The sequence below is a fragment of the Vulpes lagopus genome, chromosome 8 (assembly GCF_018345385.1).
Source record: "Vulpes lagopus strain Blue_001 chromosome 8, ASM1834538v1, whole genome shotgun sequence".
Classification (NCBI taxonomy): Eukaryota; Metazoa; Chordata; class Mammalia; order Carnivora; family Canidae; genus Vulpes; species Vulpes lagopus.
The window spans coordinates 96,782,986-96,810,839 of record NC_054831.1 but is presented as its reverse complement, the minus strand read 5'-3'; the positions used below and the strand labels follow the sequence as shown (position 1 = coordinate 96,810,839).

Sequence of the window (27,854 nt, the reverse complement as noted above, 5' to 3'; positions counted from 1 at the left end):
CATGAATAAATAAAGAAAATCTTCTTAAAACCCCGCCAAAATGATACTGATCTATTAGCTTACAGTTCAGTAGGTCAGAAGGCTGGAGTGGGTGGCTGTGCTCTCTGTTCAGATGTCAGAAGCCTAAAATCAAGACCTCCACCAGGCTAAGTTCCCCAGTGGAGGCTCTGGGGGAAAAAAAATCTGCTTCCATGTTCATTCAGGGTAACAGAATTCAGTTCCACTTCGAATCTCTGACTTCTGCAACCAACTGGAGAAAACTCTCTTCTTAATAGGCTCATGTGATTAACTCAGGCTCATCTAGATAATCTCCCTATACCAAGGTCAGTTGATTTGGAACCTTAATATCATAGGCAAATTCTCTTTGCTGCAGTACCTGAGGTCATATTTGACAGAAAAAAATAGGAGGAGGAGTATGTACAATTGGCCTGGGAATCATGGACAGTACCTTGGAATTCTGCTCACCTGCACAAGGGAAGTAGAATTCTAAGAAATCTGCATGTATTTCTTAAATAAGTCTTTCAATAGCCCTATGAAGCAGATACCATTTTCTGTTTTTTCAAGATTTTATTTCTTTAATTGACAGAGAGAAAGAGAGAGCAAGCACAAGCAGGGGAAGCAGTAGGCAGAGGGAGAAGGAGAAGCAGGCTCCCCACAGAGCAGGAAGCCCAATGTGGGGCTCCATCTCAGGACCCTGGGATCATGACCTAAGCCAAGGGCAGATGCTTAGCTGACTGAGCCACCCAGGTGCTCCTATTTCCTTTTTTTTTTTTCTTTAATTAAAAACTGACACACAGGAGAAGAGTCTTGCCCAAGCTTTCATAGCTGTGTTCATAATGCTCTGCTGCTCCTGGATTTTCAGCTCTGTGTTCATTCAATGACCTTCTAAATGGCTTTCCTGTCTCCATGATCTTCTTCCCTGAATTGATCTGATATTCCTTGGCCAGACCAATGTTAGTTACAATTTTTTTTTGTCATCCAATGGCTTTACTAGAAATAAAGTATTATACTTAGCTATGGCAACAAAGAGGCACTGTCAGGATGTGGGAGAAAATAAACCTATACCCAAATATGAGAATCCAGTCAGCTATATCCCTGGCAAAGCTTTTATTATGCTAACTTTGAACTGTAATGGTTTGATTGTGAAGTGGCAAGAGCGGGGGTATGTGTGTGCGTGATTTTAACACAAGGCATCACGTATGGATTGTGTTTCCTCAGACTCAAAAGGGAGGAGCCGGTACAAATAATTGTTTTTAAAAAAAGACAAAACAGAATAGTAGGTTCAGTAGCAAATTGTATAGGTTATATTGAAAATATAAACGTTAACTATTATAGTGCAGAGTCTATGCATGTAAGGCATACACTTAGAGACAGAATGAATTGATCTTTAGGAGATAAATAACTTATAAAGCTTAGTTTTACTTGCTCATCCATTTATTCTTTCAACAAGTACTTGCTGAAAGGCACTATGTGCCAAGCCGTGTATCAACCACATTTATTGTTTTCTCCAAGGTATTTCAAGCTTCTGAACTGGTTTTCCTGCTTTCACTCCACACCTACCCCCATTCCAGTCCATTACCCACACAGTGGCCAGAGCGGTACTTTAAAAAAACCTATTGAGATCTTGACATGCTCTCAAAACTTTCTAAAACATTTTCAACCAATTTGGAGTAAAAGCCAAATCCCTTGACCCATAATGTGACCTAAAGAGCGCTTCTCTTTGTGTCCAAACCCATCCCCCCCACCCCTTTCACTCACTCCACTCCAGTGAACACAGGCCTCCTTTCCATGTTCCCCAGATGTGGCAATCATGTGTTCACGTCAGACTTTAATATGGGCCATTATTCCATCAGCTTAGAAGGTCCTCCCCTAGACAGCTACTCCTTTATTTGACTCAGATTGTTTGCTCAAATTTCCCTGGCCACCTGAGCCAAAATAACATCCCTGTCTCCACCATCCTCTCCTTTTTCTTCTTCTAGTTTTCTTCCTGACACTCAATTACTGCCTGATAAATTATATATATATTTTTATGTGTATAGTTGGCTTGCTGCCTCCTCCCCCTACTAGGATGTCAGCTTCTGGGAACAGGGACTTTGTCTTTTCTCCTGAAATAATATTTCAGTGACTGGAACAGTGCCCAGCACATTGTAGGAACTCATGCATATCGAATAAGTGAATGAATCCATGTAAATCTCTATTTTTTGCGGTATTTATTTTTTAAATGCTGAAATAAAAATGAGTTAACAGTTTCGATGAAATAGCATGGTGTTACATTTTCCAAATATCTTTAGCCTTTCTTCATTGACCGTATCTCCAAAGAATATGATGCCCCTATTAGTAAAGAGTATTAATATAGTTTCGGGGCAGGGGTGGGGAAGAGGAACATTTCCCAGTAGAGCAGTGATAATACAGACCAATAGCTCTGGAACTCAAGTCACAGGATTTTACAACTTTTAAGAACCTCAGCACATGGACTGTCTTCATGACTTCAATGCCAAGGAACACAGCTGAATGCAGTTGCAGTACAATCTAAATGGCCGAAGTCCAACGTAAGCAGTCAGTGATGTGGGTTTCAGCAGAGGAGTTCTTTCAAAACGACCCATCCAACTGGCTGGGAGACCTTCCAGGCAGTAGAAGGATTGAATGTGACAGTCAGGAACTCTCTTGGCGGTGAAGGCCTTGCTCCCAACCACTCCCTACTCAGTGATTGAGAAACACAATTTCCAACCCCATAATACACTTGATGCCTATGCTGCTTTTTGCTCCACAGCTTGGCATTTCCTAATGTCAGTGGCAAGTGAGCTGGTGATGGTGAAATTGCCAGTACTCAATACCTTATAAAGATGTTCTGAGGCTGAGTCAAAGCTTCTACAGGATCCTGTTGGCCTTGCACTTAAACATGGTTGAGAAGAATGTGCACAGAAATTTCCCAATCATTTTTATGTGATGCTGAAAGACTGGTAGCTTATCAGCAGCCAAATTTAAAGTACATTCGCAAAGACGGTGGCCTCAGATGTGTAGATCATTTGGAGATACCATTTTCCAGTAAAAGGAATTATCTTGTCTATATCTCATGATGGACTCTTGAGAAAATGCTCAGGAAGGCCTGGCATTTTGTTTCAAATCCCGGTTCCACAGTCGTGGCTGGTGGTGACAGGCCCCAGATGGAAAAGGTTCTGAAGTCATTTTCTTCTTCCTCTTGTGCCCCATTGGAATCTTTTGAAAAAGGATTCATTCGTTGAAGGAAAAAATTATCTTTATATTGTCTTTACTGCTTTTTCTGATTGAAAAAGTAATACATACCTGTCATTTCAGAATTTGGGGAGGGGGCTTTCTAAAATGCAGTTAAATAGGAGGGGTGTTATGAAGTTGGGAGTCTGGTCTTCTACCCAGATATTTAAAAAGACTTCATTTATCTGAGAGAGAGAGAGAGAGAGAGGAGAGAAAGAGGGGGAGCTTGCAGAGCTGGGGGGTGGGTGGGAAGGGGCCGAGACAGCAGAGGCAGAGGGAGAAGCAGCCCCCAAGACCCTGCTATCATGACCCCAGCAAAAGGTAGCCACTTCACTGAGCCACCCAGGCGCCCCTGACCCAGGTTTCTATGATGATAGCTTATCCTGGGTATTCACTGAGGTGACCAAATAGCAAGCCAAATAGCAAGCCCCGCCCCCCCCGCCTCACATTTGAACTCTGAACTCGAGTTGCAGGTGTAGACCTCATTTATCCCTTGTAACAACAGCAAATCAGACCAGCGGTTCCCAGGAGGAAGATCCTGAGCAGTGAAACAGACCCAGCGCCATGGCAAAGGTCAGAAGTTGTCAGGCTGCCATCAAACACAGAATTCAAGAGGTGGAGGACTCTACCGAAAGGACAAAAAAGGGACGCTGAATCGGGGCTCCTGTGCAGCTGCGTGGTGCACTCCCGGGAGCCCGGGGCCCGCCCCCAAGCTTCAGGGTCGCCCCCTTGGAGAGGCCGTCGCTCGCTTCATTTCCCTGCCCGCCCGTCCCACCCGACTGGCAGCACCGGCCTGGGTGCAGCGGACGTGGGACCCCACCACCCGGGCCGCCCTTCCCGTCACCAGCTCGCACACCCGCGTCCACCCGGTGCCCGAGGGGGCGCGGGCGGGGGGGCGGGGGGTCAGGAGCCCCGGGTCGGCCCCGCGCCGCGCTGAGGCCCCGCCCCGCCCCCGGCCCCGCCCCCGGCCCCGCCCCGCAGCCCCGTCACGTGCCGCCGCGCCGCCCAATCAGCGCCCGCAGCGCTCGGGCTCGCGATTCAAACTGCGGCGCGGGGCTCGGCTCTGGGGCGGCTGCCGCCGCCGCCGCCGCCGCGGGTACCGGCCATGGAGCACCGCCTCGTGGGCCCCGGGCCGTACCGGGCCACCAAGCTGGTGAGTGGGCGCGCGGGGCCTGGGCCAAGGCGAACTGGGCCGCGCTCGCCCCCCGCGGGGCTCGGGTTTGGAGGCGCGACCTGCGTCGCCCAGGGCGGCCCGTTGTCTGCACGATGCACGATGCACGAGAAGGGCTGCCGGGTCTGGAGCTCGGCACGTCGTGGGTGGGGGCAGCTTCGTCCCCCAGACGTCGGCCTGGTTCTGGGCAGCGAGGGATGCCTTCCGATTTAAAGCGCCCGGAAGTCAGGGTGACCCCACCCCACCCCCACCCCGTCCCGACCCCGCCCCCACTCCGCCCTACCCCCACCCGGTCCCGACCCCGTCCCGCCCCGCCCCCCGACCCCCACCCCCTTTGTCCTCTGGTAGCGAACGCCGGCGGCCGGAGCGGAAAGCCCCAGGCCGTAACCTCAGGCCTCCCCCCGCCACCCCAGCCAGGCAGGGCGTGCTGCCTCCGTCCCGAGGGCCACGGTGGTGACCCCGAGGTGCCCCCCTCCTACCGCAGCCCGGCAGTGGGGGGGCCTGGCCGCCCTTCCGGCCCGGGCGGTCCCGGTTCTGTCCCCCCTTCCTAACCCAGCGGTTAAGCCCAGGGAGGTTGTGAAAGAGTCCTGACAGACCCCGGGGCCCAGGTGCTGCGCCCTGCCCTGGGAGCGGGGCTGTTCAGGGCTCTGAGGCGCAGTGGATTTCTTTGCGACCTGGAGCAGGTCATTCCAGTGATTTGCTGTTTCAGAGGAGTTACGTGGTGACGGTTTGGCAATGCCAGTGACCACTCGCAGGTTCCTAGAGGCTTTTCTGTGGACGCCTGCTGGTAATTTGGGAGGAAGGGACCTGGCTCCTGGGTCTGTTACCACCTCTGGCCACCTCCCATTTGGGAAGGTGTTCTGTGCACCCTAACGGACATCCAGGAAAAGATAGGAACGAGGTGGGAGGAGTTACTGCACTCCTCTTTGCAAAACCATCTACCTAGCACAGGCACTCAGAATGATTCATTCATTAAAAAAAAAAAAACAAAAAACTCGGCAAATATAAATTTAGCTTTTCCTTTGGTCAAGCTCTAAGAGGTGTGGATGGTGCTGACAGGGAACAAATAGGGGCTTTTTAAACAATAGTGTCTTCATATCTACTTCCACTTCACAGGTGCTTCTATCGTTTGAAACCATCTGGGATCAGGGCTGTTGGTAGGTCCGTCTTGAGGGATGAGAGAGCGATTTGCTTCATCAGGGACTTTCAAAAACGTAGCTCTCCTTTGTGGAGGGAAAAAACACATCCCTCTCTCCCAAATTCACACCACTTATGCAAGGGAAACAGCAGCTCAGGATCTTGGGGTAACTAGTTCTCATCCTTCTTGCTTTAAACTAAAAAAAGTTACACCATAATCGGAATGGTTTTTAATCTGATTCACTGGATTGTATGAATCACCACTTTTCATAGATGCATAATACCTATATGATAACTGCTTCATTCTGATTCATGTTAAGATTTTATCAAAGGAGGTTTTTTTTTTTTTTTTTTTTTTTTTAAGATTTTATTTGAGAGAGCGTGCACACAAGCAGGGGAAGATAGAGACACAGAGGGAGAGGGAGAAGCAGACCTTGCTGAGCAGGGAGCCCAGTCCAGGCTCCATCCCAGGGTCCTGGGATCATGACCTGAGCGGAAGGCAAATGCTTGACTGACTGAGCCACCCAGGTGCCCCTTATCAGAGGAATTTATAGAGAAACGTGTTCTTTGTTGTCCAGAAGCCATCAGCCCTCAAGTCAAGTTTGGCCAAGACTCATCAAGTTAAGCAGGAAATTTAATTATGTGAATAATTAACAAAAGCTCCTCAATTTTACCAGAATTTCCCAGGTAATGGGTTCAGTTGTCAGATTTATTCTGTTTGTGACCCTTGATCTTAAACTAAGATTTTTGAAAGCACAGAAAACAATAGGAAATTCTTTTCAAAAAGTGAAACTTCCTGCTTTATCAGTGAGACCTGTCATCATTGTAGATGCTCTAACCTCATTATAAAATGTATAAATGTTTTCCAGAGCATAATTCAGTTGTGCCTTAAAACTTTTCCCAGGTAAATCACAAAGTTTGTGATTAGACCTCTCTTTTCTTATCTTCCCCAGCTCACCTTTCCATCTCCCTCTCCCCACTTATCATTTCCCCCTTGTCCCAACATCACCCTCAACCCAGTCTTCAGAAAAAGCTTGGGAAAATCTATTAGCATATAAAGAGCAGGCCTTTACTTCCTCCTTTCATGACTCCTTACTTTTTCAAAATATGTACAGCTCCATTTTCTAAAGTACCAAAGTCTTATCTGCAAATAACATTTTATGGACTAGGTGAGTTTTTTTTTTTTTTTTTTTTGACTAGGTGAAATCAAATGGCAGGGTCTAAGTCATTAGATGGTGAATATGGAAGTTGATTAGCAACTAACGCATCTTCATTGAAATAGCTTTCACTTTTGTAACCCACATATAAATACAGTTGGCCCTTGAACAATGGGGGGTTTAGGAGTGCCCACCCATGCGCAGCTGAAAAATCCATCTATAACTTTTTCTCTCCCCCAAAGCTTAACTACTAACAGCTTATTCTTCACTGCAAGCCTTACTGATAACATAAACAGTCAATTATCACATAATTTGTATGTTGTATTATATACTGTATTCTAATAACAAGCTAGAGGAAACAATGTTATTAGGAAAATTGTAAGGCAGAGAAAATACGTTGACAGTATGGTGCTGTATTTTTTTTTTTTTTAAGATTTTATTTATTCATGAGAGACACAGAGAGAGCGAGAGGCAGAGACACAGGCCGAGGGAGAAGTAGGCTTCATGCAGGAACCTGATGTGGGACTCGATCCCGGGTCTCCAGGACCACGCCCTGGGCTGAAGGCAGGCGCTAACTAAACTGCTGAGCCGCCCAGGGGTCCCCACTGTGCTGTATTTATCAACAAAAATCTGCATATAAAGTGGAGCTGTGTGGTTTAAACCCCTGCTCAAGGGTCAACTGTAGTTCATCATTTTAATGGAGGAATGGGAAGGGAAATTGCTTTTATAAAAACTGCTTTAATCTACTGATTCTTTGAACTTAATTCTGAGTTACCTATACCATCTGATGTAAGTGGTAAACTTTAAAACACTTAGAACTGTCATTGAATCTGAGAACTAGAATGGACATGAACGATTGTCTAGCTCAGTTTCTTGAGGCCTAAAGGGGTGAACTGGCTTAATGAGGTTTGTCTTGCTCCAGCGTCTGTAGCAAGTACAGCTAGATGTAGAGTTTGGTTGTCTCTGCTACCAGGCCAGGTGCTATATCATTATAGGACCATTGTCAAAATATTTTGGTACCAAGAAGGAAGGAAATGGAATAAATATCCTGGAGAAAAGAACGGGAAGCACATTTCAACGCTCAGTGCTGTATTTTGTCTCGTGATGTGAAGTAAAAACAATTTCATGATTCCTTATTTCAGATCCCTAGTTTAAGGGATAAGTAAGTAAAACAACAACAAAAACGTTTTTAAATCACAAACAATTGTGTTTGTTCCCTTTGCTATAAAGATTATCTCTTCAGGGGCACCTGGGTGACTCGGTTAAATGTCTGCCTTGGGCTCCTGGCTCAGCGTAGAGCCTTCTTCTCCCTTTATTCCCAGCTTGTGCTGTATTTATCTCAAATAAATAAAATCTTAAAAAAAAAAAAAAGTCTATTCAAATAATATGTTGTGGGAAAAAAAAAATCACTTTCTCAAGCTCTGTCTTGTTCTTTGTTGGTATACAATATTTTCCTTCTAAGTATGACTTAGAATTTTGAATTATTTTACAAGTAATGTAATTCTTCTTTCTTGACATAGTAGCCAAATAACAACATAACTATTTTTGGAAATAAGTGGAAACAGAGACTATGTTTTAGAATTGTAAATTGTTTTATGGATCAAGTAAATATAATCCATAATGATAAATGCCATTAATAATCAACAGAAATAGGGATCCCTGGGTGGCGCAGCGGTTTGGCGCCTGCCTTTGGCCCAGGGCGTGATCCTGGAGACCCGGGATCGAATCCCACATCGGGCTCCCGGTGCATGGAGCCTGCTTCTCCCTCTGCCTATGTCTCTGCCTCTCTCTCTCTCTCTCTGTGACTATCATAAATAAATAAAAATTAAAAAAAAATCAACAGAAATAAAAAACATCAACAGAAATAAACTCATTTTATAAATATTTTAAGAGATATGAGCTTTGATAAAGATGTCTTAGTAGAAAATATCTATTGTGAAATGAAAATCAGCTATCAGCAGGATCAGTGAAAACCCAATCATAATAGATTTTTTTTCCTGTGTGTAGAATGCATTGAATGAGAAGTTCATACTGAAGAGGAAAAGTATGAGAATTCAAAAGAGATTATAGATGACCTTGACTATCAGAGATTTGAACTTAGTATTAACTGACTATAATCATAATGTTGTAGTATTGCTTAGGAAGATGGAAACAGCTCAGTGGGATAAAAAGGAGAGTTTAGAACAGAATCAAGAAAGATACTATATTAGGTAACAATATTTCAATTCATTGATAAAAGGGTGACATAATTGGCTCTCCATTTGGAATAAAATAAAGTTAGAGATGTCCTCCTCCCACCATAAAAAATTCTAGTTGAAGATTCAAATATTTTTTAAAAATCCCTATAAAATATTAAAAGAAAACTTCGATAAATATTTTTAATACCTCTGGATGGGGAAATCTCCAGCTTCCTTCCCTTAAAGGAGGAAAGCGTGAAGCTATAAAGAAAATAAAGATATATTTGTTTCATAAACATCATCATTATCAACAAAATCTTCATATAACTAGAGACCACCTAAACAAATTGATAGGCCAGGAGAAAATATTTCTAATATATTTTTAAAAGGATTGATATTCCGTATTTATTCACTCAGTACACCTTTAGGAGACACATTATACCATATGACAGGCACTGTCCTCAGTTGTGGGGATGCTGAACTGAGCAAAATAGAGTAACTTTCCTGACTTCTATGCATTTTGACTTAAGTGCTAGATTTAAACATTAAAAAAAAGGTTGATTAAAAAAAGGGAGAGACAACCCAATAGAAAAATGTCACGTCTCAGATGAATAAATGAGAATTACTGAAGATGAATTTAGGAACATGCAAACAAAATATAGAGATAATCCTTTCTTGACTACAGATTGGCAGAAATGAGAATGATAAGTGTCTGGTGATGGCCAGTGATAAAGCAGCATGCTCTTATATTGCTGGTGGGACTGTGAATTGTTATATCTGATTTAAATATGCTGATAATCTTTAGAAATCCATTCTATCAAAAATAAAAGCTTTGGTCCTTTAGGTTATTTGTGTATTTATTTTGAGAGAGACACACACACACACACACACACACACACACACGTATGTGCAAGCAGGGCAAAGGGAGACCAGGACAAGCCAACTCCATGCAGAGCATGGAGCCTGACCCCACTTGAAGTGGGGCTTGGTCTCAGGACTCTAAGATCATGACCTGAGGTGAAATCAAGAGTCAAATGCTTAACCGACTGAGTCACAAGGTGCCCCATGGTCCTTTAGGCTTTAAGAATAATATTTTAAGACCACAAAGTGGAAACAGATACATGCCCATAAATTAGAAAGTGGTTGAGTAAATTATGGAATTTATTCATTCATAAGAATGGGCTAGATCTACAGGTATTGACACAGAAAGACATCTGTGGTGTGTTCTGTGCAAAAATAAGTTGGGTAATGTGTACAATAGAATTGATCTCATTTCTTCTTTTTTGTTTTTAAGATTTTATTTTTTAATGAATGAGGACACAGAGAAGCAGAGACACAGGCAGAGGGAGAAGCAGGCTCCCTTGAAGGGAGTCCGATGTGGGACTTGATCCCAGGACTCTGGGATCATGACCTGAGTTAAAGGCAGAAGCTCAACCACTGAGCCACCTGGGAGCCCCTTGATCTCATTTTTTAAAAAAGGAAGCAAACAACAATAGTAATAATAACACATATCTAAAAAAGGAAAAATTCTATATGTGTGTGTATATGTTTAATAGGTATGTGAGATTGGGGAGAGACAGGGCAGGCTCTTTTATGTTTGTTTCTGCATTTAATTTGTTACAATGTATATTATTACTTACCTAATTAAAATAAAGGAACTACTCACTAGTTGGGAGTTAATTAATAGGCATATTTACTTCTGTTTTGAAATATTGGATCCCAGGGACCCTTGTCTTCATTATCTTTACTGGGTAGTGTGTAAAGTACTGTGCATTAAGTTTAACTGATAATGATTATGGTAATTCAGTCAATGAAAAATGAATGAAAAAAAATTTTTTTTAAAGATTTTTAAAATTTATTCATGAGACACAGAGAGAGAGAGGCAGAGACATAGGCAGAGGGAGAAGCAAGTTCTCCCAGGGGGCCTGACTCAGGACTCGATCCCAGGACACTGGGATCATGACCTGAGCCAAAGGCAGATGCTCAACTACTGAGCCACCCAGGTGACCCTGAAAATCTTTTTTATTAACTCTACTTCCCCACTCCTAACATGCTTGATCAGGACTAACATGAAGGGTATGTGTCAGCAGAGATTAAAACAACAATGGTTAAAAACACATGGAGATGGTTTAAAATTGTGTTTATAGGTAGAGGTGGTATAATGAAATGAGTACAACTCAGCGAGTTTTCATGTGAGCACCCCATGTAACCGACACCCATATCTAGAGATGCAGCATGCCTAAGACTCCATAGGTAGCCCTTGCCTTTCTCGGTCTTGACCTCTGTACAAACTAATCACTGTTAGGATTCCTAATACTGTGGATTAGTTTTGCCTGCTTTTTAACTTTATGTAAATGGAATCATACAGCCACCCAGGAGCCCCATGGAATTATATAGTTTTTACTTTTCTTCTGGCCTTGTTATATCAAGATTACATTTTATTTTTGATACTCATTTATGTTAATGCATGTGGCAGTAGTTCATTTTTATTGCTGCTATGCAGTATTCCATTGCATGAATAAGTCACTTTTTTTTTTTTTTTGGAGAGAGTTGAGGAGAGAGAGAGTAAGCAAGCATGAATGGGGTAGGGGCAGAGGGAGAAAGAGAATCCCAAGCAGCTGAACGTGGAGCCCAACTTCGGGTTCACTCAGGACCCTGAGATCATGACCTTTTGTAGAGGTTGCCAGCCTGTTTTCCAAAGCGCTTGTACTGATTTCTGATCCCTCCAGCAATGTATGAGATTTCCAGTTGCTCCCCATTCTCACCAGCATTTAGTGTTGCCTGTCTTTTTCATTAGAGCCATTTGTAGGCATGTAGTGGTATTGCATTGTGGATTTCTTTAGCATTTCATTTCTAACTAATAAGGTTGAATATTTTTGCATATATTATGGTAAATTTGAGGATTTTTTTTGTGAAATGCCTGTTCAAGTCATTTTCCATTTTTTTCCTAGAAATTTTTGTTCCTTTTTTTTTTTTTTTTTTTTTTAAGATTTTATCTATTTATTCATGAGAGATGCAGAGAGAGAGAGAGGCAGACACACAGGCAGAGGGAGAAGCAGGCTCCACGCTGGGAGCCTGGACTCGATCCCAGTTCTCCAGGATCAGGCCCTGGGCTGACGGTGGCGCAAGAGCTACCCGGGCTGCCCTTGTCTATTCCTTCTTGATTTAAGTTTTTTGTTCTCTTGTTTTAGAAATTCTAGTTAAATGTTATCCTGCAGTGGCTTGCCTTGTTTCTTTTGTGTTTTTAAGATGTTAAAAACTGTTTAAATCTGGACCAACTTAATTTGGAGAATAGCATAAAGCAGTGTCAAATGAAGTAGAAAGATTAATATATACATAAGGCAAAATGATATTTAAATTTGGCTAGGAGAAAGACATGATTCGGAATCAGAGTGTAATTAAATTGCATCAAGTTAGAAGGTAGTTCAAGAAAGTAGAGAAAGTGAAAGACCAATTAAGCATTTGCTTGTTGAATCCCTTCCGTGTGTTGGGCACTGTGCCCCATGGCCAGGTTGCGTGCTTACACACACGTGGCTTTGGTCCTGCAAGCCTCTGGTGTTGTGTAGAAGAGAAGTGGATAATAGTTGCAGAGGAGGCTGGGCAGGAGGAGTGATGAAGAGAAACCTGGAAGAAAAGGCCTGATCAGAAGGGAAAACAAGGAGCCAGAAGGGGGAAAAAAACACAAAGAATATATACCAAGATCAGAACTGGAATTGTTAGAAAAAGATTTTCTGATATCAGTAGGAAGAGAGGTGGAAAGTAAAGATTGTGCAATGATCACCTGAAAGAGAAGAGTGGGAGAAGGGGAGAATGGTTTATGAGAGTAAGACCATGAGTTTCCAGGATTTTTAGGAGGGCTGGCAGGAAGCCTAGGGTCCAAAAAAGATGCTGGTGTAATTATGTAGGAAGGATACCATATGTGAACGTTTCATTTAATCTAGGGAAGGCTGATGAAGGGGTGGATGTCTAGTTTTATTTTTTTTAAATAGGAAAATATTTTGCAGAATTTTAAAACATGTTTTGACATCAGACACTATGTCTTGTACATCTTTTTCTCCTTATAATGCTTTTCATGTAATAAACAGTACATATTTGCTGAATGAGGTGAAATCATAATAAACATAGGGCTTCAAGAAGTGAATTACACAGCACTGGGCTCAGTTTTACCCATGGTTTTGATCATTTGTTTCTTATTAATGTAAGAATCCATTAAGTTCACATAATGGAACAACTTGATGGTAAAATCTCCTTAAATACTCACTGAATGAATGAGTAGAATACATTTTTAAAAGTTATTTTTTAAATTTTGAGTGAGAAGGTTGTAAATAAAAGATTATCAAGGCTTGGGGCACCTGTGTGGCCCCATTGGTTGAGCAAACAACTCTTGATCTCAGCTCAGGTCTTAACCTCAGGGTCTCAAGTTCATGCCCCACCTTGAGCTCCATGCTGGGCATGGAACTAATTTTAAAAAAATTCAAGTGTCTGTCACCGAGGCAGTCTTCATCGGAAGAAATGCATTCATTGTTTTAAATATTTGGGGCGTAATAACCTTTAAAAAAAAAATCTGTTCATTCCTGAATGTCCTTCTCCCTTTCTTCCCCAGTGGAATGAAACGGTGGAGCTTTTCCGCACCAGGATGCCCTTACGGAAACATCGCTGTCGTTTCAAGAGTTACGATCGTTGCTTCACAGCGGCGGAGGCTGTGGATTGGCTGCATGAGTTGCTGAGGTGCAGTCAGAACTTTGGCCCCGAGGTGACCCGCAAACAGACGGTCCAGCTGCTGAAAAAATTCCTCAAGAATCACGTTATTGAAGACATCAAGGGAAAATGGGGTCAGGAAGATTTTGAAGATAATCGTCACTTGTATAGGTAATGGTGACGAGTAAACTCGACGGGGGTGGGAGTTTGGGGAGGGGGACTGCATCTGGCCAGTCTCTGGAAACTTCCTCACATGGAAGACTCTCTCTTGTCCAGTGGTGTGATGCTCCTACTTGGGATTTGTTGAGTGAGGAACTCCATGTGTGGTTACAGTAAAGCCTGTTGCAATGGTCTGGGGTCTGTAGAGCATGCCCTTGCCTTGTGCACACCGGCCAGGATGGCTCCAGTACTTCTTGAAGATCTCAGAGGGTGAAAGAGCAGCTCTGGGTTGGGCCTTTCTAGCAGTGAGAAGGGGTGTATTCAGGAGTCAGTGGCCAAGTGGGTCTGATCTTTAAGCAGATCTCAGGGCCTGTATGAAGAGCTGTACTAGAATTCTCTGATGTCCCTGATGAACCCCAGGCATGTATGTCTGCTTTTTTCCAAATGTTTCTGTTCATGTTTTAGTGATATTTTGTGATTGGACATTTACCACCTGATCATCCAAGGAAAGAATTCATGTTTTTCTGCTTAGACTTTCCTTTTCCCTACATGCTAGGCTGTCTCATTGATAGAGGTAGAGGGGACCTCCCTAAGCTTCAGGGACTGGGACAATATTAAAGAGGAATGAAGCTGCACTGTCCTGAAAAGAGGAGTGTGCGGTTATCGACAGAGAGGCCCACCAGAGGGCTGAGAAGCAGAGGGGGATTAAAAGAAGACATGGAGAATATGGACCCTTAATATTTGCTTTCTTTTCTTCTGAAAGAAAAATGAGGGATGTCTGGGTGGCTCAGTAGTTAAGCATCTGCCTTTGGCCGAGGGCTTGATCCTGAGGTCCTGGGATTGAGTCCCACATCATGCTCTCCACAGGGAGCCTGATTCTCCCTCTGCCTGTGTCTCTGCCTCTTTCTCTGTGTCTCTCATGAATAAATAAATAAAATCTTAAAAAAGAGAAAGAAAAAGAAAAATGAGGGATGTTCTTACAACACATTTAGTAAGGCAGTTTGGGGCCACTTAAAACCCATGGTTTTGAGCAGAGAAAACCATCTATTCCTACCCGAACTATTTTTTTTGAGTCCTTTGTGGACTAGCTGCTGCAAAAGGTTGCAGGGCAGTTGTGAGGGTGGCCACCAGCACCAAGGCTAAGACCAGACATTGCTGCATGTTTAGCTTCGGACTTCTTTATAGAATTTCATTGACAATCTCTGGCTTCCAGATATAAGGATTGTCATCGGGGCAATTAGTTGTCTCTCCATTTGGCAGTTATTTCTGGCTTGCTCATCCAACTTTTAATTAGGATCTTGGGTGATCTTAGCTTATTCTGAGACCGTAGTGCTTGTTAGCATCAGGCAGTGGAAATTCTAGCTCTGGTTCTGCATGCCATGCTTCATTGGGAATTCGTAAGTGATTATTTCTCTTGGGAAACTGTAATTGCTTGTACCCCATCACAACTTAGCTAGAACACTTCTAAAAGATTCTCTGGATGAGTAATTTCCAATCTGTTCTATTGTGACCTTAAGTGGGGTAATATCCATTGTGCCCCAGGAGGCTTCCAGAGTCCTCAGGAGAGTAAAGTCGGAGCATGTTGTAGGAGCCGACCATCCAGCGCTGACTGTCCGAGCATGCTTCGTGTCACTATGAAGAAAGACTTCATCGTGTGTCCCCCTTTAAAATATCAGGTGCACAAGCACATTACATTTGTCCATTAAATAATATTTATCCCTTTACATTCCTAATACCTGTGAATCATAAAGGGGGTAGTATTTTCTTCCATTGTTTGCCATCTGAAAACTCAGAGCTTTCCATTTTCCTGGGTGGCAGTTCTATGAGTTAACTACCAATGTTTGCTAATTTCTTAGATTAATCTGGGATGAACTCTATTTAGATATGTAGAATCATTTTTAAGGAGCATGTGCCTTGAATGGAGAATGAGCTAATGAGCATGGAGGCAGCTGTTGGACGCATGCAGCTTCGGGACTGGCGTTCAGGATCCTCACAGCTGTGTGCCAGGGCTCTGGGAAGAGTAGGGAACATGCTTCTAAATATCAAGCTTTATGACTGGCCTTTATAAGTAGTATCAAGGAGGCTGGAATGGGAAGCCAAGCGCTCTTGCTGCAGGTAAGGAACTAACATATTCAAGGACCAGTGATGTGCTCTTTTGTCACATTATCGTCATTTAATGCAACATGATACAGTGTGTTATCCTGGTTTTAAAGATTAGGAAGTTAATAAGGCCAAAGTTATTAACTTCTCCAAAGTCTCTCCGCTGGTAGTAGAAGAGTCAGGATTGGAATTGAGATGCCTGTGTCTGACGCCTGTGTTCTTATGGTGTGCTAGATCACCTCCATTTTCTTCACACGAGGTTGACTTAATTTATTAAATAAATCAGTGATTGAATGAGTTAACACACAATAATAAACAAGAAATATTTGGCCTGGCCAACATGTGTTTGAATGTTTATAGAATTCCTGAATTATTTTAAGTCCTAGGTAATACATGAAATGATCAGCTGTGTTCAAGGAAGTTGTCAAATAAAGGAAGTAAGGTAAACATAATCAACCAAAGCACTTATAAATATAGCAAGGGGTGGGTGGTTTCTTGGGTCTGTGAGTTAGAGAAAGTTACATGAAATACCAAAGGCTCTTAGAGCATTTTTTAAAGATAGAAAATACACACACACACACACACACACACACATACATACACGCATACACACAGCGTATGTTGGAGAATTTTGTAACAAATTATGAGCTAAGCTTTTATTTTGGAACGTGTCCAATCTTATTTCTAGTTTTAGAAGACTGTGTGTCATGTTTCTTCTGTGACTACGTTTACATTTGTTAACTGTGATTTTTTTTCCCTCAAGAATCAAAGAGATAAGTATAGATAATAGAGTGAATTTTAGCATTTAAGAAAGGAAAGATCCTAATATCTAAATGTCCGTAAATCAGAGATGTTGCAGAGAAGTGCCTAGAACTAGTTACTGAACCACCTGAACCACGTCCTTCCTGTTTCTAATGCCAGTGTCTGGAAAGAGTTCTGAATTTGCTGCTACTGAAAACTGTTGTAGTAGATTTCACTAAAAGGTCTACATGGTTGAGCCAACTGCTGTCATCTGCGTTGAACAAAGTTTCCTGGCCCTACACTTCTGATAAGGAGACGCAGTTATATATATTTGTAAAAGACGTTTCAGTTTATGAAGCAGTTTCCCTTCCATGATCTCATTTGATCTTCATGGCAACCCAGGGAGCTGGACAGGGTGGATATTTCCTCCAAAGAGAACCAGATGCTTTTCTCTTTGAAACATCTCAACCATGGGATGCCTGGGTGGCTCAGCAGTTAAGTGTCTGCCTTCAGCCCAGTGCGTGATCCTGGTGGAGTCCCGGGATCAGGTCCCACATCAGGCTCCCTGCATGGAGCCTGCTTCTCCCTCTACCTAAGTCTGCCTCTCCCTCTTTGTGTCTCTCATGAATAAATAAATAAAATCTTTAAAAAAAAAAAAGAAACATCTCAACCTAGTACCCAGGAATGTTCTAGTTAAGGAAATTCCAGGCTGACCATCAAATCTGTCCCTTTATGTATGTGAACAGGCAATTATATAGAAGTATTTAAACCTATTTAAACCTATTGTAGGGGATCCCTGGGTGGCTCAGCGGTTTGGCGCCTGCCTTTGGCCCAGGGTGGGATCCTGGAGTCCTGGGATCGAGTCCCGCGTCGGGCTCCCGGCATGGAGCCTGCTTCTCCCTCTGCCTGTGTCTCTGCCTCTCTATGTCTATCATAAATAAGTAAATAAATCTTTTAAAAAAATAAACCTATTGTAATGGGTTACATAAAAATTGAAGTGGCTTTTATGATAATTGCTTGTTTTGGATGATATAATGAGGAAAGTGTTTGGCCTACTGCAGATCTTTAGGAGGATGGGGTTCCCGGTCTGGGGAGTTATGTAACCTTGACCCACTCTCATTAGCTAGCTCTGGTGAATAGTAGTAATTGGAAGGTGTTTCAGTTCACTTGCTTAGGTTTAGGGGTTGAGATCCGATATGTAGAGAACCATTTCTTTTTATTTTCCTCCCTCTCCCTGTTCCTTTTTCTATTTCCTTCTTTTTCTTTCTGTGTTTCTACCTCTTGTGTATCTCATGTTCCTACTTTTTACTTTTTTCTCTTCATTTCCCTCTTTGCGTTCTTTCCCTCATATTTGCTTTCTTTCTGTCCTATTTCCAAAATATTAATTTTAATTTGAAACTAGAATTTGTTATGTAGATATTGTCAGCCTTACTGAATGCTACTTTCACATTCTTAATTTAAAAAGCAAGAAGCATGCTGCCCAGTTTTAAGATTTCTACATAAAGCTACAATAATGGAGACTGTAGTATTGGTAAAGAGATAGACGCTTAGACTGGCACAGAATCGGTGGTCCAGAAACAAATATGGCCAGTTGAGTTTTTTTGTTTTTATCTTTTTAAGGTTTTATTTATTTATTCATGAGAGACATACTTAGAGAGAGGCAGAGACATAGGCAGAGGGAGAAGCAGGCTCCCTGTGGTGCCTGATTTGGGATTTGATCCCAGGACCCCAGGATCACGACCTGAGCCAAAGGGAGAGGCTCAGCCACTGAGCCACCCCGGCTTCCCGGTTGAGTTTTGATAGAGGTATAACATTTAAGGAAAAAGAATTGTCTTTTCAGCAAATGGTGTTAGAACAATTGGATATATATCCTCTGTATGCAAAAAAAAAAAAAAAAAAAAAAAGAATCTCAAATATAAACTGCATACTTTATGCAAAAGTTGATTCAAAAATTTAAATGTAAGACTATAAAAATTTGAGAGAAATAGCAAAAATCTTTACGTGCTGCAGTTAGGCAAAGAGTTCTTAGACATGACACCAAAAGCATGATTCATAAAAGAACAAACATAATAACTTGAACTTCATCAAAATTAAAACCTTTCCTCTGTGAAAGACACTGTTAAGAGGATGAGAAGACAAGGTACAGATGGGGAGAGAATATTTGAAAACTACATTGATGACAGTGGACTGCTGTCAAGAATATACTAAACTAAGCATTAAGAAGACAGCTCAATTAAAAAATGAACAGAATACTTGGATAGCTACTTAGCACTTGAAAAGATGTTTAACAAGATTAGCACTAGAGAAATGCAAATTAAAACCATGATAAGATACAACTGTGTGTCAATTGGTTTGGCTAAAATAATAAAAATACTGATAATGTCAAGAGCTAGAGAGGATGGAGAGCAATTGGAAATATCATCTCTTCTAGGCAGGAAGCTTGGATTGTCACTTTGGAAAGCAGTTTGGCATATTCTTTTAGAGTTGACCATATATTTACCATTTGACTCAGTATTCCCAGTCTTGGGAAAAATAAAAACCTGTTTTCACCCAAAAACTTGTACATGAATATTTGTAACAACTGTATTAATAATTGCCAGTAGCTAAAGACAAACCAGATGTCCTTCCATTGGTGAATGGATAAATATTTTTACGTCTATACGATGGAATGCCATTGTGTGCACAGGGTAGATGTTAGGTAGGTGGGTAGGGTGGGGTGACTGTAAAGTCAGAGGAGGAGGTTTGGGGAATAATGGAACTGTTTTGTTTCTTGATTGTGGTGGTTATATAAATGAAAACGTACGTTAAAATTGATAGACTTGTGTACCAAAAAAAAAAGTCAATTTTACTGTATGTTAAAAAATATTTTTTTAATGCTGGAGATTTGAAAATCTGTTTGTACCTCTGGTGAAAGAAATTTGAATTTACATTGTTTAGGTATGTGGCTCTTAAGTCATTCTGTGGCCCTGGGAAAAAGTTTTCCTTATCCTTTTGAAGGAAACAGTTTGAGGACCCTCACCTTCAAGTTAATGGACTATTGGCTCCCTCTAGTGGGCATCCTTTACTTTTACAGTAAACTCAAAATTGTGTATGTGCTTTTGTTTTTTCTTTTGTTTTTATTCTTTTCATCATGTCCTGGGTTGTTGTCCTGTGATAGCTGGATATATTTCTTAGTCTTTATAGGCATCAGTTTTTCATCTATAAAATGACAGGGTGGCCTAGATCTTTAAGGACTTTTAAAATTCTAAATGTTTATGATTCCAAATATTGAGTACTTTTCATATGTGTTTTCAATCTAAGACAGTGAAAGAGATAAAAAAGAAACATGGCATGATTCTTTTCCTCCTTAACTTGGCATTCTCTTGAGAGATAGAGTATATATTTATGAAGAAGTAGCAGAACCAAGGCGTTATTTAATTAATTAACCCAAATGAACTGGAACAAATAATAAATTAGAGGTGCTGCACTGACAGTCCTTGGGTTGATACATCTGTTTTGAGTGGCATAGTGTTTTTAGTCATGAAAATTTTTTCCCATCTCATTTTTATTTTTCAATTTGGTATTTTGTGAAGATGATACTTTAAACTTTACAAAGTATAAAAGTATATGCAATGAAAGGTTTCCTTTTCTCTTCTCTCTTCCAGCTACCCAGTTCCTTTCCCCAGAGGCTCCTAATATTAAGAGCTCTAACACAGTGTCTTAAAAAATTATGAACTTGAAGATCTTCAGATGGGGCAAGTCCACTGCATTTGCCGTACCTCCCACCATTCCCCTACATTATACCAGACCGTACTGTGATTGTGCTGTCTGCCTGGCGAGTGCAGGAATTTTTTTGGTGACCCACTTGGTGTGGACTGGAGTGTTTTGAGGCCTCATGGAGCAGGAGGGTGGAGGATTTCAACCTGAGTCCTGAGAAGGACTTGAGATGTAGGATCTGGATAATGAGAAGGGTTGGGAAGGGAGAGGATATTTCAGGTGACAAGTCTAGCAAGACAGAGGCTCTCGGTCAGGATGCCTCAGTGGGCTTTACTGGGAGAGGAGAGGAGACTGGCCTGGTTGGACAACTCTACAAAGTTGTCACAGTATTATTCATTATATTTCCTATGTTGTACTTTTTATCATCATGACTTACTTATTTTATAACTGGAATTTTGTACCTCTTAATCTCTTTTATGTATTTACCCATTTATCTACCCTCTCCCCTCTGGCAAGCCCTGGTTTGTTCTTTGTATTTATGAGTCTATTTTTGTTGTTCATTTGTTTTGTTTTTAGGTTCCATATATACATGAAATCATACGGTATTTCTCTGATTTAATTCAATTAGCATTAATACGCTCTAGATCCATTCATGTTGTTGTAAATGACAAGATTGCATTCTCGGCCGGGTGGGGGCCTGGCCTCCCCGGGGGTGCCCCCTGGCGGGCTCTCCCCTGTGCTTACTAATACATCCCCTTCCTTAAACCCACCAAAACTGGACCAAGTGGCCTCTCTTCTCCTGGGACCAAAATCTGGGGGCCTCGCCACCCCCCACCCCTATACCTCTCCTCTTTCCCTTTGGCTCCTTTTTGCCCTGAGCCCTGCCCTCGATCCGTTGCTTGGCCAGGGCTCGGGGACGCTGCCTCCTGGCCTTCCCTCCACGAGGATGCCTCGCCCCTAGCTGTGGCTGCAGGGACTTAATTTATAGGGAGAGGCCTGTGGCGGTGGCCACCCCAGCCACAGCTGTGCCGCGCTCACCACACAGCCGGGCAGTTGGTAACATTCCATTCTTTATATCTATCTATCTCTCTGTCTTCCTCCCATCTTCTTTTTATCTGTTTGTCTGTTGATGGACACTTGCATTGCTTCCGTGTCTTGGCTATTGTAAATAATGCTGCTGTAAACATAGGGGTGCATATATCTTTTCAGTTAGTGTTTTTGTTTTCTTCAGCTGAATATCCTGAAGTGGAATTATTGGGTTGTATGGTATATCTATTTTTAATTTTTTGAGATACTGTCATACTGATTTCCACAGTGGCTGCACCACCTTACATTCCCACCAACACTGCATGAGGGCTCCCTTTTCTCCACATTCTTGCCAACACTTGATATTTCTTATCTTTTGATTCTAGCCATTCTGATAGGTGTGAAGTGGTATCTCATGGTTTTGATTTGCATTTCCCTGATGATTAGTGATGTTGAGCATCTTTCCATGTGTTGGCCACTGATTTATCTTTGGAAAAATGTCTAATCAGGTCTTCTCATTTTAAATTGGATTATTTGTTTTTTGCTGTTGAGTTATAGAAATTCTTTATATATTCTGGGTATTAACCCCTTATCAGATGTATCATTTGATGTATAACAAAAAGGCCACTCACTGAGGTTTTTTTTGTTCTGTTGATGGTTTCCTTTGCTGTGCAAAAGCTTTTTTGTTTGATGTAGTATCAATAGTTTATTTTCTGCTTTGGTTTCCCTTGCCTGCGGAGACATATCCATAAATATGTTGCTGTGGCTGATGTCCAAGAGATTGCTGCCTATCTTTTCTTTTAAGAGTTTTTTTTTCTTTAATCCTTACCCATGTTTCTTTCCTATGAATTCATGATGCCTAGCGATGATCATTAATAGGTAATGGAGCTTCATGAATTGAGAATCCAGAAGAATCTGGGGACATAGCTCACTGAGCTCCCCTGAGAAGAAGAGGAAGCTCTTTCGTCCAGAGAAGGTAGATCGAACAGGAGTAGTTCTTAAATACTGTTTACTTTGACACAAAATAACAAGGATCACAGAGGCAGCAAACAGATTTTCTCAATTAACCGCACGCTGTAAATCCTGAGAAGAGTAGGGATTTGCCTTGAGATGTAGGCTGTAAGAGAAGACTTGTGAAAGCTGGGAAGGTAGGGCATACCACACTCTGAATTTGATAAGCTTGCCAACTAGACATGGGAGAGGCTAGACAGGTGTTCTGTGGGAGTGTCAGAAAGCATAGTCTGTCTCAGAATTTTTATATATCCAGTGTCCAGTCAGCATTTCACTTGATTAGTACTCACTTTCTGGCTTCTTAGCATTGTTAAGATCCTTGTGAATTAGATTCTCAGGTATGCTGCTTCTTGCAGTCTTCCTCATTTTGTCTCCTTTTCCCTTCTCAAGTATCAGGGAGCCCCTATTATATGCCAGCTACAGTGTTAAATATTTTGGATGCATGACTCACGCTTCAAAGACTTCCAGTTTAGTGAGGAGGACAGATAAATTCGAATTCATTGCCACAGATGCCATGCTTAGGTTGTGCTGTAGGAGGGCTGAGGAATCAACTCTGCTAGTGTAAGTCAGAGAATACTTTGGTCCAGAGGTGACACTTGGGTTCAGTCTTGATGTATCAGTGGGTGTTTGCCAGGCAAGGATGGAAGAGAGGTCAGTCAAGGTGGAGGGAAATGCACATGAAAGCAGTCAGTCATCATAAGTGAGCTTGGAGAATGTAGAAACTTGTTGGGTGTGATTGCACAGGGAGTGGTGGAGGATAAGGCTCTGAAAGAATTTGCCTTATCTGTGTCCCCCAAACCCAGCACAATGCCTAGTATTCATTGAGAAAGAAGTTCAAAGGTTAGTAAGTGAGGAGTTCCCTTTTTACTGGGAAGGAGTTAAACAATAATTACCCCACCTATTCCTGAATTAGAATGGCTCATTCTTTTCCCACATCAAGTGAGCTGTAGTTAGGTATAATATGAAGTCATAATGGAAGGACTGTAACAAACACACAGGGTTTGGGGTGAGGCAGGCCTGGGTCTGTTCATTCAAGCTCTCTGAGCAGAGAAAGAGTTGCCACCATGGGGCTGGATGTGAAATGAAATTAATGCTAGGGTTGGGGTGCACCTGGAATGCATAAAGGAGAAGGGAGCAAAGGGTTGGGTGGACAGTCACTCTAATGCAGTCTGACCTCTGGGAAAGACCACAGGCTGCATTTCTGAGAAAGTCTTGACCAGGCTGGTGGGGAGTCCTTGGACAACGGTTGCTTGCTAGAGGAGTCCTGTGTCTTCTGGTAGAATTGACCTGGCTCTACCACCCACCGGGTTCAATGTGCTGGAAGTATCGTGACAAAACGTGAAAGATAGCAGTGGCTAGAGGCTGACTGCTGTCCTAGAGGCTGCTGGCTTCTTGAAAGGGGCTGTGAACCCATGCACCTCCTTGCTTGGTGGAGTCCATCACTGGTGGTGCACACATCTGCTTCTCCACACACGCTCATGGGGCTTTCTTCCTGAGGCAAAATCCAGGAGATGGAAATTACTGGGAAGAATCCGTCCCTTGTTGCTCAAGTAGCCAGTCTCATGGCTGCAGCTGGTTCTTATCCTCTTCTCAACTTGCTGTTGTAAATTCCCTTACCCTCATCTATCACTCTTGACTGGCTTTGGGTGGCTTACATAGTAGTGTGACCCCAAAGTTCATTCCTGAGAGTGTCCGAACCCTTGGTCACCATGCACTTGGGCTGATGTTTCTGTACATGCCCACTCAGTTGAGTGAGACAAAGAAGTATCAAGAGGTGGCAGAGGTATTCTTGCCCCCCTGGAGTAAGAGCAGCTCACCCTCCTGCTGGTCAGGACCAAGAACCCCTGTCATGACTGGAGTTCCTTTTCTTGTCTGCTGCTCCCTGTCACAAGTGCCCTTGCTGTATACCCTGGTAAGAATACGCATGTCTTTTGGGTGCAGGACCTAACTGCAGAGCCAAGAGTTGTGGGGATGGGTCACTGGTAAATAGGGCTGTTCTTACTTACATTCCTTGATCTTGGGCCATGTATTCGTGTGGATATAGGACAAAGCACCATGCAGAGTCCTCTGACTTAATATACTATTCCTTCATCCTGTATGTCCATCTTTCTCCAATGCAAAACTGTCTGGATTACTGCAGATACATAATAACTCTTGAAATCACTTAGTGTGAATCCTCCAGCTTTATTATTTTTCCAAATTGTTTTGGCTACTTTAGTTCTTTTGCTTGTTCACATACATTTTAGAATCTACTTGTGTATTTCTGTACAAATTTTCAATGAAATTGCATGGAATCTGTAGATCATTTTTTTGGGGGGGGATTGACAAATTAATAAAATTGAGTCCTCCAAATTATGAACATGGTACTGTTCTCATTTCATTTAGGTCTTTAACTTCCAACTGTGCTATGTAGCTGTGCATGTACAGACAGTGCACAAATTTTGTTAGGTTTAGAATTAAGTAGTTTACATTTTTTGCTGGTACTGTAAATGATGGTAGTTTTCTTTGTAAATTTTCACATTTCTTTATCTAAGCTGTAAATATTGTATATGTTTTCTTCTATTGTAAATAGGATTTATTTTCTAAGTAGTTACTGTTAATAAGGTAGGAGTGTCTTTCAGACCAGATCACGTCTCTCTGCTCCTTAATAATATTCATTTGATCCTTTAATCATAGTGGAATCTTTGTTGTTGTTTGTTGTTTTATTTAAATTCAAGTTAGTTAACATATACTGTAGTATTGGTTTCAGGGGTAGAATTCAGTGATTTATCACTTATGTATAATACCCAGGGCTCATCCCGACAAGGGCCCTCCTTAATACCCATCACCCATTTGGCCCATCCCCACCCCCAGCCTCCAGCAGCCCTCAGTTTGTTCTTTATAGTTAGGAGTCTCTTAGGGTTACCCTCCCTCTCCGTTTTTATCTTATTTATTTTTCCTTCCCTTCCTCTGTGCTCATGTTTCGTTTCTTAAATTCCACAAATGAGTAAAATCATATATTTTCATTCTCTGACTTATTTTGCTTAGCATAATACCCTCTAGTTCCATCCGTATTGTTGCAAATGGCAAGATTTCTTTCTTTTTGATAGCTGAGTAATATTCCATTGTATATAGATACCACAAATTTTATCCATTCATCAGGTGATGGACATTTGGGCTCTTTCCATAATTTGCCTATTGTTAATAGTGCTTCTATAGATGTTGGTATGCATGTGCCCCTTCGAATCAGCATTTTTGTATCCTTTGGATAAATACTGTGCTATGTAGCTGTGCATGTACAGACATGCTGTAATAAAATTGCTGGGTCATAGGGTAGTTCTATTTTTGACTTTTTGGGGAACCTCAATACTTTTTTCCAGAGTTAACTGTTCTAGTTTGCATTCCTACCAATGGTGTATGAGGGTTCCCCTTTCTCTGCATCCTTGCCAACATCTGTTGTTTCCTAAGTTGTTAATTTTAGCCATTCTGACAGGTGTGAGGTAGTATCTCATTGTGGTTTTGATTTGTACTTCCCTGATGGTGAGATGTTGAGCATCCTTTCATGTGTCTGTTAGCCATCTGTATGTCTTATTTGGAAAAGTGTCTATTGATGTCTTCTGCCCATTTATTAACTGGATTATTTGTTTTTTAAGTGTTGAGTTTGATAAGTTCTTTATAGATTTTGGATACTAACCCTTTATCTGACGTGTCATTTGTGAATATCTTCTCCCATTCTGAAGGTTGCCATTTACTTCTGTTGATTGTTTCCTTCCCTTGCAGAAGCTTTTTATTTTGATGAAGTTCCAATAGTTCATTTTGTTTTAGTTTCCTTTGCCTCTGAGATGTGTCTAGTAAGAAGTTGGTGTGGCCAAGTTCAAAGAGGTTGCTGCCTGTGTCTTCCTCTAGGATTTTGATGGTTTCCTTTCTCACATTTAGGTCTTTCATCCATTTTGAATTAATTTTTGTGTTTGGTGTAAGACAGTCTAGTTGCATTCTTCTGCATGTGACTATCTAGTTTTACCAACACATTTTGTTAAAGAGACTTTCTCCATTGGATATTCCTTCCTGCTTTGTTGAAGATTAATTGACCACAGAGTTGGGGGTCCATTTCTGAGTTCTGTGTTCTGTTCCATTGATCTATGTGTCTGTTTTTATGTCAATACCATGCTGTCTTGATGGTTACAGCTTTGTAGTACCCCTTGAAATCCAGAACTGTGATCCCTTCCTTTTTGCATTTCTTTATCAACATTCCTTTGGCTTTTCAGGATTTTTTCTGATTCTATACAAATTTTAGAATTGTTTGTTCAAGATCTGTGAAAAATGTTGGTGTTATTTTGATGGGGATTGCACTGACTGTATAGATTGCATTATAACAATCTATAGACATTTTAACAATATTTGCTCTTCTAATCCATGAGCATGGAATTTTTTCCATTTCTATGTGTCTTCTTCGGTTTGTTTCATAAGTGTTGTATAGTTTTCAGTGTATAGGTATTTTACCTCTTTGATTAGGTTTATTCTTAGGTATCTTATGGGTTTTGGTACAATTGTAAATGGGATGAATTTCCTGATTTCTTTTTCTGCTGCTTCATTTATTGGCATATAGAAATACAATAGATTTCTGTATGTTGATTTTATATCCTCCAGCTTTGCTGAGTTCATGTATCAGTCTGGCAATTTTTTGGTGGAGTCTCTTGGGTTTTCTACATAGAGTATTATGTTGTCTGTGAAGAGTGAAAGTTTGACTTCTTCCTTCCTGATTTGGATGCCTTTTTATTTCTTTTTGTTGTCTGATTGCTGAGGGTAGAACTTTCAGTACTGTGTTAAATAATGGTGGTGAAAGTGGACATCCCTGTCTTGTTCTTGACCGTAGAGAAAAAGCTCTCAGTTTTCCCCCTTTGAGCATGGTATTAGCTGTGTGTCTTTCATAAATGGGCTTTATGATGTTGAGGTGTGTTTCTTCTCTTTCTACTTTCTTGAAGGTTTTTATCAGGAAAGGATACTGTATTTTGTCAAATGCTTTTTTCTGCATCTCTTGGGAGGATCATATGGTTTTTGTCCTTTCTTTTATTTATGTGGTGTTCATGTTAATTGATTTGTGGATATTGAACCACCTCTATTTGCCCAGGTCTAAATCCTATTTGATCATAGTGGATAATCCTTTTAAGGTACTGTTGGATTCAGTTAGCTAGTGTCCAGTTGATAATTTTTGTGTCCATCTTCATCAGGCATTTTGGTCTGTAATTCTTTTAGTGGGGTCTTTGGTTTTGGAATTGAGGTAATTCCTCATAGAATGAGTTTGGAAGTTTTCCTTCCATTTATATTTTTTGGAATGGTTTGAGAAAACCAGATACTAACTCTTCTTTAAAAGTTTGGTAGAATTCCCCTGGGAAGCCAGACAGCCCCCTGTTTTGTTGGGAGATTTTTGATTACTAATTCAGTTTCTTTGCTATTAATGTGTCTGTTCAAATTTTCTATTTCTTCCTATTTCAGTTTTTGTAGTTTATATTGTTTCTAAGAATTTATCTATTTCTTCCAGATTGCCCAGTTTGTAGGCAGATAATTGCTTGT

General features: G+C 41.5%; 1 protein-coding gene across 1 annotated transcript in view; it reads left to right on the top strand.

The window, feature by feature from the left end:
* Positions 1-4,277: 4,277 nt before the first annotated feature.
* The window catches only part of DEPDC1B (DEP domain containing 1B), an 83,457-nt gene continuing 59,880 nt past the window's right edge, over positions 4,278-27,854 (top strand). Inside the window, exons 1-2 of the mRNA XM_041766899.1 lie at positions 4,278-4,384; positions 13,477-13,742. Of these exons, the coding sequence (XP_041622833.1) occupies positions 4,337-4,384; positions 13,477-13,742 (314 nt within the window). The 5' untranslated portion in view covers positions 4,278-4,336. The remainder of the gene's footprint in view (positions 4,385-13,476; positions 13,743-27,854) is intronic.